General features: G+C 37.3%; 1 protein-coding gene across 1 annotated transcript in view; it reads left to right on the top strand.

The window, feature by feature from the left end:
• The first annotated feature begins 17793 nt into the window (after nt 1-17793).
• COL11A1 (collagen type XI alpha 1 chain) overlaps nt 17794-19143 on the top strand; it is a 195933-nt gene continuing 194583 nt past the window's right edge. The window contains exons 1-2 of the mRNA XM_024751257.1: nt 17794-17836; nt 18307-18502. Coding sequence (XP_024607025.1) covers nt 18397-18502 — 106 coding nt within the window. The 5' untranslated portion in view covers nt 17794-17836; nt 18307-18396. The remainder of the gene's footprint in view (nt 17837-18306; nt 18503-19143) is intronic.

Below are 19143 nucleotides of genomic sequence, written 5' to 3'. Positions count from 1 at the left end.
TATGGCTGATTCACTTTAGTGTACAACAGAAACTAACAGAGTATTGTAAAGCAATTATATTCCAATAAAGATCTATTAACAACAAAAAAAAGAAACTTGGACGGGAATTTTCATTGAAGATTTATTAATAGCCACACTGGAAACTACAGAAATGTCCTTCAATGGGTGAATGGTTAAACAAACTGTGGTAACATCTATACCAGAGAATAGTACTCAGCAACGAAAAGGAATGAACTACTGATATATACAACTTGGATAAGCCTCAAGGAAATTATGCTGTATTTTAAAAAAAGCCAATTCCAAAAGGATACACACAATATTATTCCATTTATAAAACACTTGTGAAATCATAATTATAGAAACAGAGTGGTTGCCAGAAGTTGGTGGTGTTCATGTGGGGAGAATGGGGGTGAACGTGGCTAAGGAGGGGTAACACAAGAGAGTCTTATGGTGATGGGACAGTTCTGTATATTGACTGTAGTGGTGGTTACCTGAAGCTGCACATGTGATAAAATTGCATAGAGCAACATATACACACACGAATGTAGAAATGGTGAAATCTGAATAAGCTCTATGGTTTGTATTATCAATTTCCTGATTTTGGTATTTCACTATAGAGCAATAGTTTTGTAAGATGTTAACATAAGGGAAGGCTGGGTGAAGGGTGCACAGGACCTGCTTGTGTATTTCTTTGTGACTTCCTTTGAATCTATCGTTATCTCAAAATAAAAAGTTTTAAAAATACCAATAAAAAAAGTTTAAAAAATCACAATATATACAAAAAAATAAAGTGAGTCTTTTTTAGACAGCATATTGTTGAATCTTTTTTAAAAAATTCATTCTGTCAATTTCTGTGTTTTGGTAGGAGAGTTTAATCATTCACATTTAATTACTCATAAAGAAGAGTTTACAACAATATAGTTTGAAATGATACCAAGTTAGCTTCAATAGCATACAAAATTCTGTTCCTATACAGCTTTGTTCCACACTCCCTTATGTTGCTGTTGTTATGAATTGCATCTTTATACACTGTGCACCCATTTACATTTCATAAGTTTGCTAGGGCCATCATAAAAAGTACCCCAGATCAGCTGGTTTAAACAATAGAAATTTATTTGCTAACAACTGTAGAAACTGGAAGTCTAAGATCAAGGTAGCAGCAGGTTTGCTTTTCTGAGGCAACGCTTTTTGCTTTACAGATGGCTGCCTTCTCACTGTATCCTCACATGAACTTTCTCTGCGTGAGTGCAAGACAAGTATCTCTTCTTCTTATAAGGACACCATTCCCATTGGATTAGGGCCCCATTCTTATAACTTTATTTAACCTTAATTACTGTCTTAAAGACCCTATCTCCAAATGCAGTCACATTGGAGGTTAAAGCTGGTACATATAAATTTAGGGAGAACAAAATTCAGTCCATAACAAACATAGATTTACAATTATTTTATGCCTTTTATTTTAAATTATGTAAAAAATCAAAAAGAGTGGTTGCAAACCAAAACTAAAGCCACGCTGGATTTTATATTTTCCTATGTAGTTACCACTATCAAAGTTCTTTATTTCTTCATATGGCTCTGAGTTACTGTCTAGTGTTTTGTTATTTGAGTTCGATGGATTCCATTTAACATTTCATAAATTATCTCTAAAAGAAAACAAAAACAACAAAAACAACAAAAACAGGTCTATTCGCAACAAACTCAATGTTTGTTTATTTGGAAATGGTCTTAATTTCTCCTTCATCTTTGAAAGATAATTTTGCTGTTGGATATAGAATTCTTGGTTGAAAGTTTTTTTCTTTCAGCACTTTAAAAAATTTAAACCTATTTTCATCTGGCCTCCATGATTTCAGATGATAAGTGTGCTGTTTACACTGTATTTTTTTTAATTCAGTGTTTTTTTTTTTTAATTACAGTAAGTATTTTTTTCTAGAGTTTTAACAGAGTTGATTCTGACCACTTTTGCTTGGTTTTTCAGTATTGCTGTAGAAAGATAGTTGCTTGGATTTGCTTACTCTGTCATTTTTTGCTGACAGCCTCTGATCATTCTATGAATATTTGTCTTTGATTATTAAATTTAAAATGTCAAAAATAGTTTCTAAACATAAGATCTGTTGAACTTTTGATAATTACATAATTCATATGAAGTTAAACATCCCTGACAAAACTCGAGATTTGTCTACCAGTTATAGAGGAGTTAATTTACCATTTCTTGATAACTGAAATAACTTAAGCTTATCATTAGTGAGGGTCACCATTTAAAAGCAGCAAACACAGATTTCAATTGATTTGCTTAATACATATCTTACAGGATATTTTGCATAAGAACCAAGAGATGACTAATTTACATTGCTATCTGATAAGTACAATGAATGACATTTGCTGTGACAGAATGTTTTATTCCCACCAGAATTCATATATTAAAATCTCATCCCCAATGTGATGGTATTTGAAGGTGGGGCTGTTGTGAGGTGATTATGTTATGAGGGTGGAGCCTTCATGAATGCAATTAGTGCCCTTATAAAAGTGGTCTCAAAGAGCTACATTGCCTCTTCTGCCATGTAAGTTTACAGTTAAAAGACTTTCATCATCTATGAAACAGAAAGTAGGTTCTCACCAGGTATTGAATCTGCTGATACTTTGATCTTAGACTTCCCAGCCTCCTGAACTGTGAGAAATAAAGTTCTACTGTTTATAAGCCACCCAGTGTATGGTGTTTTAGTTATAACAGCCAAAACAGACTAAAACAACATTTTTCTTTTGAAATTATCTTAAATCCTTATCAATAAAACTAAAGCAGATTGTTGCTGTCCAACTTGAAATTATGTACAAATCCTTGCCTCTTATATTTGTAAGTTTGTTCCTAAGCTTGGTTTATTGTTACTTCTTTTGTTAGTGATGGAAAGACATACTTTAGGTTATCATCATCTATGAGATTTGTCTTTAGGTTATCATCATCTATGAGATTTGCAAACCAAATATATAATACAGCTGGGTATATATATATAATATATATAATATATATTATATATATTATTATATATATAATTATATATATTATATTATATATTCATATATATTAATATAATATTAATATATATAATACAGCTGGGTATAATTCCTAAAATGTTGTTTAGAGAATAGAAGATCAGTTTGTACCAAATTTACCCATGTAGTAAATTTTTTTCTGGATTCTACTGTCGTTATGGTTTAATTGTATATGGAGGAATAATAATTTAATGATTCTAATGCTTCTTGTATAAGTATTGATTTCTTTACATGTGCTCTTTTATTCATTTTTTATATCATTTAACAAATATTGTTTATATTTAGCAGTCTTTTTAAAAGCAAATATTTTGGAGAGTATGGAGAAAGGAATACTATTAAATATTTCTGAAATACTATAGGAATTTCTATTATAGGAATACTATTAAGTATTTCTGAAAGAGCTTCCAAAGCAGTTGAGTACTCCATTTTAAAATGAAATCAAAAGTAGTTCAAAAAAAATGGTGTATTAGTCAGGTTTCCCCAGAGAAATAGAACCAATAAAACCTATATATATAAGGTGATTTATTATGAGGAATTGGCTCATGCGGTTATAGAAGCTGAGAGGTCCCATGATCTGCCTTATGCAAGATGGGGGTCCAAATGGTATAATTCAGTTGTAATCCAAAGGTCTGATAGTCAGGGAAGCCAATAGGTAAATCCTAGCCAATAGGTAAATCCTAGTCCAAGGACAAGAGAAGATGATAGATGAGATGTCCCATCTAAATAGAATATGCAAGAAAATGTATCATAGAGCAGCACTTCTTAAAACATTTTCTGAGACAACTCTTTCTTCAACACTTCTCATTTATAAAGTCTGTTAAGAGTCTCTCTTTTTTTTTTTTCTCTGTTTCCATGTGCTCTCCATATCTCTTTCTCTTACTATTGCCCTGGCCTTCTCCCTTAGGATAAATAATTTTCTCCCATGCTGATTGCTTTTCTTGCAAAAATACTCAAACTTTTATCCCTATCCTAGCCCTGAGATTCTGAGGCATAAACTTTTCTGGCAATCCAAGTTTAGGAAAATGTCTTAGTAATAGATTTGAAAATGTCTCAAAGATGTCCATAAGCTATGAGAATATAAGGTTGGATAGGCATTCCCTGTGAATTTCCCCCAGGAATATTTCTAAAAACTAGGGTGAAGCAAAGACAGACCCAGGTTTTTAATAAATAGCAATGAGTATATTTTCTGTTCTGTCATGAGACAAAATAAGCCACTATACATTTGTCAGAATACTATTTCTGATTATTATGTTATTACTTTTTGTTATAATCTCAAAGATCTATTTAAGACAGTACTAAAGAAAGTAGACTTTAAAAAAATCACTTTCTGTAAGAAATAACATTTACTTCCAAGGTAGGGTGCCTGATTTACTAGGCAACTAATTAACTCATTAATAGATTTTTATTTCTTTAATATGAGCAAAGTTATAGGATTTAGGCCAATGCCCCATTTAAATATTTATGGAATCACTCTCCATATTTATGACATATTTTTGAGGATAACTCATGGCACTACTTTTGCTGTTATATATTTGCTGTATGATATGAATGTGTTTACATATAAAATAAAAAATGTATTTGTAACCCAATGATTTGAAATCCTTATATGAATTCCTTGACATCTTCATCTTCCATTCTTACCCATTCATCAAAATTTACTCAGTTACCCTGCTTCAGAATCACTGGGTAGAATCAACAAGAGAAGACAGTGGAGACTACAGGAAGAAGTGCTGGTTAGTTGTCAATATCAATGTTCATGGGAGCTTAGACACAAACCATGTGGGATTCTTATTAACATGAGATGGTGGAGATGAGAAGAAGACCTGAACTTGGTGGGACCTCTATCAGCAGAACTGATCCTTCTGAAGTTTTGAACCCTATTTTAGTTAAATATTCCAATAAACTGTGCCTCATGGAGTATGTCAAACTTTGTCTTGACTGTCCAGACCTCAAAAGCTAGTTTCATAGGTAGTGCTGTGTTTAATCTTCCTTCCAGTTTGGTCAGAGCTCCATGGTACTGTCAGTAGCTTCCAGGGGGTCTAATCTCAGATTGGGTCTCTGGAATACAGTGACTCATGTCTAAAGTTCCAGTGCTTTAAAATAATGGACAAAATTACATAAACAGACTCTTTTGTGTTTTAAAGAAGAATTAAAATGCACAATTAAGGTAGGTGTCAACAAAAGCATTCAAAGCTCAATAAGAATGGAGAAGTAAGATAATGAAGATACAGTATAGAATGAGGGTTTCTGCCCTCAAGGAATTTAGACTCTAGAAGAAAATACTTATCTAAGGCTTGATATATACTCTACTCCAAAGTTTAAAGCTTGAATTATCAGTTCTTGTATAGTACTTGACAACTTTTAAGATGTTCCATGCATTTACAAAATATTGATGTAGCTATAATTGCATTTCTTCTCTTTAACATATTGAATGTTTTCTTCTTAGGACGTGTGAAATGACTTGAGGTTCACTTCAGTAGTGTTTTCTGTTTGCAGATGCATATAAAGTTATAAAATAGTTTAGTAATCCCAGAAGAGATTGAAACCTAAGGGTTGGTATTGGAATAAAAATAACTCATCTTCATTTATCTTTAAAAAGAGGTTCTTTGAATGTATTCAAAGATGTAACTCTTTTTATTTATAGATTAATAAGGCTATGGTCCCTGACATTACCTTTCCTTATTTTAAGATTTGTATTACTGGGGATCTCATTCATTTTAATAATTAATCTATAAGGAAACAACGTGCTCATTATAAGATACAAAAATATGCTCTTAAAATGCGTTATTTATAAGGAAAGAATTGATAATGAGAGCAGAAGTGTGAAAATAAAATGTTTTTCACATATTCTGCTTCTGTATCCCTAGTTTGAACTTTGAGTGTCCCTAACCTCATCCTTAAAATGAAACTATTGAAATTGCCACATTCCTACCTCATGGAGATACTATGAAGACTAACAACAACAACAACAAAACCATTAAGTATTTTAAATTAAAAAGTTTGTATTTTAGTGACAAAAGAATTTTGCCTTCAAAACTATACCTTCATAGTAAATATTGCTTGTTTTGCAACAATTTGAATCCATATGTGATTTCCCAGCCTTATAGAGTAGATTGGGGAAACTTTTGAAATAAGATCTATTGTTTGTCCAGCATTTGAATGTGCAATAATTTGACCATACCAGTTCTGGCAGAACATATAATATTGGGAGGGTTATTAAACACTGAGAATCTGCAAAACAAATTAAGTTGGAGTTATTCATCACAGATGTTTTAAAAATCAGATCAGTTTCAACATTTAACCATACTTACCAACCTTAAATCTTATATTTGGCATTCGTTTTGGCATCAAGAGAATGTATGACTGTCATATAAAAATAACAGAAATATTTTTTTATAATTCAGAAATCTGTTTTGTGTGAGTCTTCAGATTTCTGAAGCATATGCATTTGATTTCAGGATTAAATGAATTGGTACAAATGGTAGAGGCACAAAACAGATTACAAATGGTTGTCTGGAAATAATATTCATTTAAGTCAAAAGTACTGACAAATGTCATTGGGATGGGTAAATCTATGAAGACATGATTGAGGTGAAAAAGAGGATTCACTTATTTTGGAAAGTGCACTGATATATTTGGTCATTTTTATTATTTATATTAGGAGATAATAAGTGTCAAAGGAAAACTATTTGCATATTCTCATTTTACTACCAAAATTAAATTTAAAAATTCATGAAATTGTTATGAGTAGATTTTTAAGAGTAAATAATCCCTATAAAGAATGTAAAATCCTTATCTCCAGCAACCTTATTTTATTAGGAACAGCCAATGTGAATCGAGATAATTACTACCCAACGATAGTTAGGAAGCCATATACAGTGAAATATCATTGGGATATGTTACTGGTGTGGTAACTTCCTTTGGCCATGGTATGTATTTCACTAAAATGTTTAAAATCCCATCTTCAGGAGCTTCAAGATGGCAGAAGAGTAAGAGGTGAAGATCACCTTTCTCTGCACAAATACATCAGAAGTACATCTACATGTGGAACAACTCCTACAGAACACCTACTGAACGCTGGCAGAAGACTTCAGGCAAAGCTATACAGACATACTCCCAAAAGGCAAGAAACTCCCCCATGTACCTGGGTAGGGCAAAAGAAAAAAGAAAAAACAGAGACAAAAGAATAGGGACGGGGCCTGCACCACTGGGAAGGGGCTGTGAAGGTGGAAAGGTTTCCACACACTAGGAAGCCCCTTCGCAGGTGGAGACTGTGGGTGGCGGAGGGGGGAAGCTTTGGAGCTGCAGAGGAGAGCACAGCAACAGGGGTGCGGAGGGCAAAGCAGAGAGATTCCCACACAGAGGATCGGTGTTGACCAGCACTCACCAGCCCGAAAGGCTTATCTGCTCACCCGCCGGGATGGGCGGAGGCTGGGAGCTGAGGCTCGGGCTTCAGAGGTTGGATCCCAGGGAGAGGACTGGGGTTGGCTGCGTGAACACAGCCTGAAGGGGGCTAGTGCGCCACAGCTAGCTGGAAGGGAGTCCAAGAAAAAGTCTGGAGCTGCCAAAGAGGCAAGAGGCTTTTTCTTGCCTCTTTGTTTCCTGGTGCACTGGGAGAGGGGATTAAGAGCGCTGCTTAAAGGAGCTCCAGAGAAGGGCACGAGCTGCGGCTATCAGCGCGGACCCCAGAGATGGGCATGAGATGCTAAGGCTGCTGCTGCAGCCACCAAGGATCCTGTGTGCGAGCACAGGTCACTATCCACACCCCCCTCCCAGGAGCCTGTGCAGCCTGCCACTGCCAGGGTCCTGTGATCCAGGGACAACTTCCCCGGGAGAACACATGGCACCTCAGGCTGGTGCAACGTCACGGTGGCCTCTGCCGCCACAGGCTTGCCCCGCACTCCGTGCCCCTCCCTCCCCCCGGCCTGAGTGAGTCAGAGCCCCCAGATCAGTGGCTCCTTTAACCCCATCCTGTCTGAGCGAAGAACAGACGCCCTCAGGCGACCTACATGCAGAGATGGGGCCAAATCCAAAGCTGAACCCCGGGAGCTGTGCGAACAAAGAAGAGAAAAGGAAATCTTTCCCAGCAGGCTCAGGAGCAGCAGATTAAATCCCCACAATCAATGTATCTTGTTTCTTTCTGTTTTTTTATGACATATTTTTTTAATAATTATTTTTTATTTTAATAACTTTTTAATTTAATTTAATTTTATCTTCTTCTTTCTTCATTTTTCTCCCTTTTATTCCAAGCCGTGTGGATGACAGGCTCTTGGTGCTCCAGCCAGGCATTAGGGCTGTGCCTCCAAGGTGGGAGAGCAAAGTTCAGAATATTGGTCCACAAGAGACATCCCAGCTCCATGTAATATCAAACAGTGAAAATCTCCCAGAGATCTCCATCTCAATGCCAAGACCCAGTTCCACTCAATGACCAGCAAGCTCCAGTGCTAGACACCCTATGCCAAACAACTAGCAAGACAGTAACACAACCCCATCCATTAACAGAGATGCTGCCTAAAATCATAAAAAGGCCACAGACACCCCAAAACACACCACCAGACGTGGACCTGCCCACCAGAAAGACAAGATGCAGCCTCATCCACCAAAACACAGGCACTAGTCCCCTCCACCAGGAAGCCTACATAACCCACTGAACCAAACTTACCCACTGGGGGCAGACATCAAAAACAACGGTACGTATGAACATGCAGCCTGCAAAAAGGAGACCCCAAACACAGTAAGTTAAGCAAAATGAGATGACAGAGAAACACACAGCAGATGAAGGAGCAAGGTAAAAACCCACCAGACCTAACAACTGAAGAGGAAATAGGCAGTCTACCTGAAAAAGTATTCAGAATAATGATAGTAAAGATGATCCAAAATCTTGGAAATAGAATGGAGAAAATACAAGAAATGCTTAACAAGGACCTAGAAGAACTAAAGAGAAAACAAACAGTAATGAACAACACAATAAATGAAATTAAATATTCTCTAGAAGGGATCAATAGCAGAATAACTGAGGCAGAAGAATTGATATGTGACCTGGAAGATAAAATAGTGGAAATAACTACTGCAGAGCAGAATAAAGGAAAAAAAAAAAAGAATTGAGGACAGTCTCAGAGACCTCTTGGACAAGATTAAACACACCAACATTCGAACTATAGGGGTCCCAGAAGAAGAAGAGAAAAAGAAAGAGATGAGAAAATATTTGAAGAGTTTATAATGGAAAACTTCCTAATATGGGAAAGGAAATAGTTAATCAAGCCCAGGAAGCACAGAGAGTCCCTTAACAGGATAAATCCAAGGAGAAACATGGCATAACACATATTAATCAAACTATCAAAAATTAAATACAAAGAAAAAATATTAAAAGCAGCAAGGGAAAAGCAGCAAATAACATACAAGGGAATCCCCATAAGGTTGACAGCTGATCTTTCAGCAGAAACTCTCCAAGCCAGAAGGGAGTGGCAGGACATATTTAAAGTGATGAAAGGGAAAAACCTACAACCAAGATTACTCTACCCAGCAAAATCCTCATTTAGATTTGGCGGAGAAATGAAAACCTTTACAGACAAGCAAAAGCTAAGAGAATTCAACACCACCAAACCAGCTTTACAACAAATGTTAAAGGAACTTCTCTAGGCAGGAAAGACAAGAGAAGGAAAAGACCTAAATTAACAAACCCAAAACAATTAAGAAAATGGTAATAGGAACATACATATCGATAATTACCTTAAATGTAAATGGATTAAATGCTCCAACCAAAAGACATAGACTGGATGAATGGATACAAAAAGAAGACGCGTGTATATGCTGTCTACAAGAGACCCACTTCAGACCTAGAGACACATACAGACTGGAAGTGAGGGGATGGAAAAAGATATTCCATGCAAATGGGAATCAAAAGAAAGCTGGAGTAGCAATTCTCATATCAGAAAAAATAGACTTTAAAACAAAGACTATTACAAGAGACAAAGAAGGACACTACATAATGATAAAGGGATCAATCCAAGAAGAAGATATAACAATTGTAAATATTTTTTCACCCAACATAGGAGCACCTCAATACATAAGGCAAATACTAATAGCCACACAAGGGCTACAAAATCGACAGTGACACAATCATAGTAGGGGGCTTTAACACCCCACTTTCACCTATTGACAGATCATCCAAAATGAAAATAAATAAGGAAACACAAGCTTTAAATGACACATTAAACAAGATGGACTTAATTGATATTTACAGAACATTCCACCCAAAAACAATGGAATACACTTTCTTCTCAAGTGCTCATGGAACATTCTCCAGGATAGATCATATCTTGGGTGACAAATCAAGCCTTTGTAAATTTAAGAAAATTGAAATCATATGAAGTATCTTTTCCAACCACAATGTTATGAGACTAGATATCAATTACAGGAAAAGATCTGTAAAAAATACAAACACATGGAGGCTAAACAACACACTACTTAATAACCAAGAGATCACTGAAGAAATCAAAGAGGAAATCAAAAAATACCTAAAAACAAATGACATGAAAACACGATGACACAAAACCTGTGGGATGCAGCAAAAGCAGTTCTAAGAGGGAAGTTTATAGCAATACAATCCTACCTTAAGAAACAGGAAACATTTCAAATAAACAACCTAACCTTGCACCTAAAGCAATTAGAGAAAGAACAAAAATCCCCAAATTTAGCAGAAGGAAAGAAATCATAAAGATCAGATCAGAAATAAATGGAAAAGAAATGAAGGAAACTATAGCAAAGATCAATAAAACTAAAAGCTGGTTCTTTGAAAAGATAAACAAAATTGATAAACCATTAGCCAGACTCATCAGGAAAAAAAGAGAGAAGACTCAAATCAATAAAATTAGAAATGAAAAAGGAGAAGTAACAACTGACACTGTAGAAATACAAAGGATCATGAGAGATTACTATAAGCAACTATATGCCAATGAAATGGGCAACCTGGAAGAAATGAACAAATTCTTAGAAATGCACAACCTTCCAAGACTGAATGAGGAAGAAATAGAGAATATGAACAGACCAGTCACAAGCACTGAAATTGACACTGTGATTAAAAATCTTCCAACAAATAAAAGCCCAGGACCAGATGGCTTCACAGACGAATTCTATCAAACATTTAGAGAAGGGTTAACATCTATCCTTCTCATACTCTTCCAAAATATTGCAGAGGGAGGAACACTCACAAACTCATTCAACGAGGCCACCATCATGGTTATACCATAACCAGACAAAAATGTCCCACAGAAAGAAAACTACAGGCCAATATCACTGATGAACATAGATGCAAAAATCCTCAACAAAATACTGGCGAGCAGAATCCAACAGCACATTAAAAGGATCATACACCCTGATCAAGTGGGTTTTATCCCAGGAATGCAAGGATTCTTCAATATACGGAAATCAATCAATGTGATACACCATATTAACAAACTGAAGGAGAAAAACCGTATGATCATCTCAATAGATGCAGAGAAGGCTTTCAAAAAATGTAACATCGATTTATGATGAAAACCCTCCAGATAGTAGGCATAGAGGGAAGTTACCTCAACATAATAAAGGCCATATATGACAAACCCACAGCCAACATCATCCTCAATGGTGAAAAACTGAAACCATTTCCACTAAGATCAGGATCAAGGCAAGGTTGCCCACTTTCACCAATATTATTCAACATAGTTTTGGAAGTTTTAGCCACAGCAATCAGAGAAGAAAAAGAAATAAGAAGAATCCAAGTCAGAAAAGAAGAATTAAAGCTGTCACTGTTTGCAGATGACATGATACTATACATAGAGAATCCTAACGGTGTTACCAGAAAACTACTAGAGCTAATCAATGAACTTGGTAAAGTAGCAGGATACAAAATTAAAGCAAAGAAATCTCTTGCATTCCTATACACTACTGATGAAAAATCTGAAAGTGAAATTAAAACACTCCCATTTACCATTGAAACAAAAAGAATAAAATATCTAGGAATAAACCTACCTAAGGAGACAAAAGACCTGTATGTAGAAAATTATGACACTGATGAAAGAAATTAAAGATGATACAAATAGATGGAGAGATATACCATGTTCTTGGATTTGAAGAATCAACATTGTGAAAATGACTCTACTACCCAGAGCAATCTACAGATTTGATGCAATCCCTATCAAAATACCACTGGCATTTTTCACAGAACTAGAACAAAAAATTTCACAATTTGTATGGAAACACAAAAGACCCTGAATAGCAAAAGCAATCTTGAGAAAGAAAAACGGAACTGGAGAAATCAGGCTGCGTGACTTCAGAATATACTACAAAGCTATAGTGATCAAACAGTAGGGTAGTGGCACAAAAACAGAAATATAGATCAATGGAACAGGATAGAAAACCCAGAGAGAAACCCACGCACATATGGTCACCTTGTCTTTGATAAAGGAGGCCAGAATATACAGTGGAGAAAAGACAGCCCCTTCAATAAGTGGTGCTGGGAAAACTGGACAGCTACATGAAAAAGAATGAATTTACAACACTCCCTAACACCACACACAAAAATAAACTCAAAATGGATTAAAGACCTAAATGTAAGACTGGACACTATAAGACTCTTAGAGGAAAACATAGGCAGAACACTCCATGACATAAATCACAGCAAGATCCTTTTTGACCCACCTCCTAGAGAAATGGAAATAAAAACAAAAGTAAACAAATGGGACCTAATGAAACTTAAAAGCTTTTGCACAGCAAAGGAAACCATAAACAAGACGAAAAGACAACCCTCAGAATGGGAGAAAATATTTGCAAAAAAAGCAACTGACAAAGGATTAATCTCCAAAATTTACAAGCAGCTCATGCAGCTCAATCTCATAAAAGCAAACAACCTAATCCAAAAATGGGCAGAAGACCTAAATAGACATTTATCCAAAGAAGATCTACAGATTGCCAATAAACACGTGAAAGGATGCTCAACATTACTAATCATTAGAGAAGTGCAAATCAAAACTACAATGAGGTATCACCTCACACCAGTCAGAATCGTCATCAAAATCTCTACAAACAATAAATGCTGGAGGGAGTGTGGAGAAAAGGGAAACGTCTTGCATTGTTGGTGGGAATATAAATTGATACAGCCACTATGGAGAACAGTATGGAGGTTCCTCAAAAAACTAAAAATAGAATTATCATATGACCCAGCAATGCCACTACTGGGCATATACACTGACAAAACCATAATTCAAAAAGAGACATGTACCACAGAGTTCATTTCAGCTCTGTTTACAATAGCCAGGACATGGAAGCAACCTAAGTGTCCATCAACAGATGAATGGATAAAGAAGATGTGGCACATATATACAATGGAATATTACTCAGCCATAAAAAGAAACGAAATTGAGTTATTTGTAGTGAGGTGGATGGACCTATAGTCTGTCATACAGAGTGAAGTAAGTCAGAAAGAGGAAAAACAAATATTGTATGCTAACACATATATATGGAATCTAAGAAAAAAAAGTTCATGAAGAACCTAGGTGCAAGATGGGAATAAAGATGCAGACCTAGTAGAGAATGGACTTGAGGACATGAGGAGGGGGAAGGGTAAGCTGGGACGAAGTGAGAGAGTGGCATGGACTTATATATACTACCAAATGTAAAATAGATAGCTAGTGGGAAGCAGCTGCATAGCACAGGGAGATCATCTCTGTGCTTTGTGACCACCTAGAGGGGTGGGATAGGGAGTGTGGGAGGGAGAGAGATGCAAGAGGGAAGAGCTATGGGGATATACGTATATGTATAACTGATTCACTTCGTTATAAATCAGAAACTAACACATCATTGTAAAGAAATTATACTCCAATAAAGATGTTAAAAAAAATCCCCCCTTCTTCTTCTATTGATAGAGATGCTGATGTTTTCCTATAACACTTTGTAGAAAGTCTTGTTTAATATTTGCTGACACACAGGAGCTTCATAAATGCCAAATCCATTCAATTAAGAAGAAAGAAGATAACAGAGAGTAAAAATATCTTGACAAAGGTCCAACAAATATTTAAGGTTTTGCCCTGAGTCATTCTGTTCTCTGTTCCTCTCTTCTATGTTTGGATAATTATGAAAAAGAACTATGATAGCTTCCTGTGAGTATAGCTAACTAAAGGATATTTTTAAGAGAGATGTACATGAATGTATAAGGCAATAGGTCTTGCTTGTTTGGGGTTCATTTAGATTTGATTTTACGTTCTTTTAAACAGCATGGGTCTGTCATCTCTGAATTGACTCCTTCAACACCCTAACAGACCAAACTTTTCATTTGAAGATTGTTTTATCATTAAAATTGCACTAAATTTAGATTCCTCTCAAGTTCTGTATGTTATTTCACAGTAAATGTGCAGAAAAATACCCAATCATCACTGTGGGGTAATTGTGAGCTAGGCTGACTATGAAAATAAACTTCTCTATCCCTTCCCCACCCCCCCACTTTCTATAATACAATGGTACATCTGTGAGGTAAGAGGGACCAACTCCACTTTAAAACAGAAAATATTTTTTAGCCACTCATGTATTAGAAAAAAAAAAAGCTGTAAAATAAATGTCAAACTGCTTAGTCATTTCTTTCTTAAAATAATTGACCTAAAGTTCAGAAAAGGGCAAGAAAGACAAACTATTAGGCACAGTAAGAGAGGGATTACATTCAACAGCAATTTTCTTTTAAACATTTTAAGTATTTCTGATATGTGCAAGAGTTTCCCACCCCCATAATAATTTCTCATTCAATAAGTCAAATTTGATGGTTTTAGTTATTGTACAGTATATGGAGAAAATGTTCATATATATATATATATATATCTTCTCTCTCTCTCTTTCTCCCTTTCTGTTTTGAATACCGAATCATTTCAAAGATGATGCATCTTTTCAAAACTCTACTTCTTTCACCTAATTCTACCTGTAGTAATTTAAGTCTTAGTGTAGAGTTCCCTCTACCTCAAATACTCTATTACTGTTTGCATTAGGGACATCTAGCTATGGACAAGGTTTCTTTAGTTCCAGTTTGGTTATTGAGGTCTCAATATTTAAAGCATTGCTTCTGAATCTGCATCCCCTCATTCCTAGGGATTTTTGACAATATTAAGGGAGAGTTATGAGCATTACACAATGTTTAATAAAGCTCTGTGAACTCTGAAGATTGTCTAGAACATTTAAGTTCCCCTAATATGACCTCTAATCAATTATCAAATTACTCTCTAAGTTTCCCAGACAAGCCAATATGGACAAGTGGTCAATCTAAAATACTGCCACAAAGGATGTGACTATTTTTTCTCTAAACTGTTTTCATCTTGTTTTTGAAAGACTTGTGATGAGATCAAATTCTACAAAGCTGAATAAATATAACAAGATAGGAAATGTCCTACAGCTAATTGTGCTCCAAATAAAAGACATATGTCAAGAAAATTGTCACATTCTATTACATTTTTAAAGCTCTATATAACAGTTAGCAAGGACTGGCTGAAAGATGGCCTAGGAAACAACGTCCCTGGAAGTCATCCCCTGTGAAGTTGAAGGTAGTGAGGTGGGTCTCTTCTAGCTTCCCTTTATGCACTTTACTATTTAGCATTATACTTCCTCCTGTTGACTCTACCTCCTGCAAATCCATGAGCAAGTTCCTAGGAGGTTCTTAACCTGGCAGCTAGCTATAGGCTAGAGGGGTTAGGCATAATTAACTATTCCGTACTATGAATCCACTATATTTCCTTCCAGAGCATTAATTCAGAACCAGGTTATATCCCTCTGGGTAGTGGCCAGAAGAATTCAGACCACAGAATACAGAGAGCATAAGGTAGTAATAACTATTCACCCAAGCCACTTTGCCTGAAAGGACCCATTCACCGCACTGAGAAGGCCTGAGATGTGACCAGAAGGTGGGGCTTGCTGGACTGACTACAACATTTCTCACCTCCTAGAACAGTATCAGGCTATGGAATTCTCTATAAATCTGGAGAGTTACTGAGAAACAGTTTGGAACACCATTTCTACATGTTGCTGCAAGCACTGTAACTCTCTCTAGCTCTTGAGTTGATTTAGGATTCTGGTAGCTTCATAAATAATGTGTTTCTAAACTTTGTATTCATTTCACTGTTTTACATTTAAGAGAAGACCTAGAAAATAAGTTTAAAAATATACCAAGAATTGGACAAAAAATTCAGATTTCAAAAAATTGTGTTAACTGAAAATTCACACAAATTTTTCACTTTGAGAAGATGAAGGATAATGAAGGTGATAAATTTAGGTATATTTTTACCTTAAGGTTCTCAATTTTTAATTATACATTTCAAATTCAAACACAGTACGATATTTATTTTATTAAATTATATTAACAATTTGAGGTTATAATCAGAAAAACTAGTTGGTGATATTTCTCTGCAGCTGATATAAGTCATCTCAAACATTCCGCAAGCAACATTATTAATACAAAGTATTTTTTGACCTATTATCTAAGAGGTAAATTTCTTGATGTGGGAATGGTTCTTTGTCACAGTCTTGTTGAAAGTATGTTTTAGTTGCTTTCCTCATTTTACATGCCTCTTATACATGTCCTTATACAATTCCATCTTGGGCCTCAGTATAGTCTCTGAACAGCTTCCTTCCAACTCTTAAACCACATAGCTAGAATATCTGATTAATCTCATGGGTCATGAGGTATATTTTGGTAACTAATAGAAAATTAGATTTCTAAAAATTAGTGGACATACGCACCTCATAAACTTATACTCAGCATAGGTCTTGGCCAAAGCTTCCAGTCTTTACCAACAGGAAAATGTATTCATTCACTCAGCACATCTCTATTGAATGGCTAATGTATGCTGGCACCTTGTTTGGCTCTGTTCCAGAAAATTTTTGAGAGATGTCTTAAGAAATATTAAGGAACAAAAAGGAGCCAATAAGAGGGAATAATTTAAACGTGGAAAAAATGACCAGAGAATCGATACTCCAGGTTTAAGTGGATTACTTTGAGGAGGGGTAAGTAGAAGGAATTTAGAAACCTGCCCCCTTCTTATTATTTTCGCTGTGGAGTGACCGTATTTTCAGCTCCTGAGGCCCTTTATGAGGAACTGTGGGCCTAGACGCTTGGAGATCTCTGTGAGTTGCTTTCCCTGTCTTTTCTCCTCCCCCTCTGCCCCCTCATCCGGGTTCAGGACGGAATCAGCTGGAAAATTTAATTACTCACCCCCTTAATGTCAGCTCCCATACATTTCCTTCTCCTCCCGCCTCAGAGTACAGTTCAGCTATTTAAGAGACAAGCCTCTGAATGAAGCTAGCGTAGAATTTAAACATTCAAGAGAGAAACCTGTCAGTTTCAGACCTCGACGGAGAGCTTCCCTGTAAGATCATGGGTTTTGACCTCTTGGGTCCCTCCATCTCACCTTCATCCCTTTCTTTTAGTTCTCGGTTTAAAAAAAAATATTAAAAATTCTTTTCGGAGCAGGCAAAGCAATGAGTCCGCTGGTTCCACGACTGCTATAAGAAGCCGACTTTTGCACAAGGATAAGGTTACGGCTGGCAGCCCAGAACTCCAGCGGTGTGGCGGATCAGACGCTGGGCTCCTCCCCTCCCCCGCCGACGAACGAGAGGCTAACAGACGGGTGCAAGAAGACAAGTAGCTGTTTTTATTGAACACAGAAGCTCCTTGAAAACTCTGTGGACTCCGGGGCTCTCCTGCAATTCCTTTCATTCCCAAAGTGCTGGAGCCAAGCACGCGTCCCCCGTAACTCCCTCCCATTTCTTCTCGGGGATTTGGGTAGGAGAAGAGGGAGGGGAGGAGGGGGGGAGATTGGGAGGGGGGTGGTTGGTGGGCTGGGCTTGCAGGGAGACCTGATTCTTGGGCAAAAGAGAGGGGGGCGGGCTCGGGGCTGCCCGCGAGGCGTGTGATTGGGTCTGACCTTCAGCGGGCTTGTCAGTTTCGCCCGGGGTAAGGGGGGCGCCGGAGGGGAGTGGGCGGAGGAGGGGGCTGCCCAGAGCCTCTCGTCCGGCCCACAGACGGCATGAAGCCTTTAGGGGCACGCAGTCCTCACAGATTTTTGGTTGAAGCCCCTCATCTGCCTTCAGTCTGAAGGCAGGGCCCCGCAGAGGACGGATCGGAGGGTCCCGACCAGCGGGGCCGACCGAGAGGGAGAGGAGGGGGCAAGAGACAGGAAGGAAGCAAACCATCAAATTTAAAGAAAAAGCCCTTTGACTTTTTCCCCCTCTCCCTCTCCAATGGCTGTGTAGCAAACATCCCCGACGATACCTTGGAAAGGAGTTGGTCTGCAGTCGCGTTTTCGTGGGTTGAGCTCACAGTTGTGAGTGCGGGGCTCGGAGATGGAGCGGTGGTCCTCTAGGTGGAAAACGAAACGGTGGCTCTGGGATTTCACCATAACAACTCTCGCACTGACTTTCCTCTTCCAGGCTAGAGAGGTCAGAGGAGGTAAGAAAAAATGGTTTTGGGGAGGTGGGAGATTGCTGTCTTTCTCATTCTGTGCCCCTCCCCCCTTCCTTCTTCCAACCCTCCCCCCACCCCCCAAAGAAGCAATTCTCTTAAATCCAGATTGTAGCTGCCATCAGGTTGGAAGTGAAGACTGGAGAGAGAGATGGATGTAGGCGGGACAGTAATGGGAGAAGAGGTAGCAGGAAAAAAAGATCTGTCAGGCACAGAGCCTGCTGAAATGCCCTTCACCACTTTCCAGGGGCTTTGAAAAGAGGAAAAGTATTACCTTGAACAGAAGGGCAGTTGTACAAAGCTTTTGTTTGAGGAACAGTCCTTAGACTGCCCTTTGAACACATATTCTGGTTTCTTCAGATTCTAACTAATGGAAATGCTTTTTTTAAAAGTGAGCTGAGGAGAAAATATAGAGAAAGTGTATAAAATGAACCTTGATGAAGTTCTCAAGCTGTTTTACTTTTAGGGATATGAGAGGAAGCAGGGGGGCTGAATCTTGAAGACTGAGAACAGTGTGTGTGTGTGTGTGTGTGTGTGTGTGTGTGTGTGTGTGTGGCATTTTGAGGAGATGTTAAGAGGAAAAAATGAGAGATTATAAGAAATGGATAAAGATAGGAAGATTTTTTTTC

The sequence above is a fragment of the Neophocaena asiaeorientalis genome, unplaced genomic scaffold (genome assembly GCF_003031525.2).
Source record: "Neophocaena asiaeorientalis asiaeorientalis breed wild unplaced genomic scaffold, Neophocaena_asiaeorientalis_V1.1 scaffold147, whole genome shotgun sequence".
Lineage (NCBI taxonomy): Eukaryota > Metazoa > Chordata > Mammalia > Artiodactyla > Phocoenidae > Neophocaena > Neophocaena asiaeorientalis.
The sequence above is the reverse complement of the archived record's forward strand: the minus strand, read 5'-3'. Positions and strand labels throughout refer to the sequence as shown.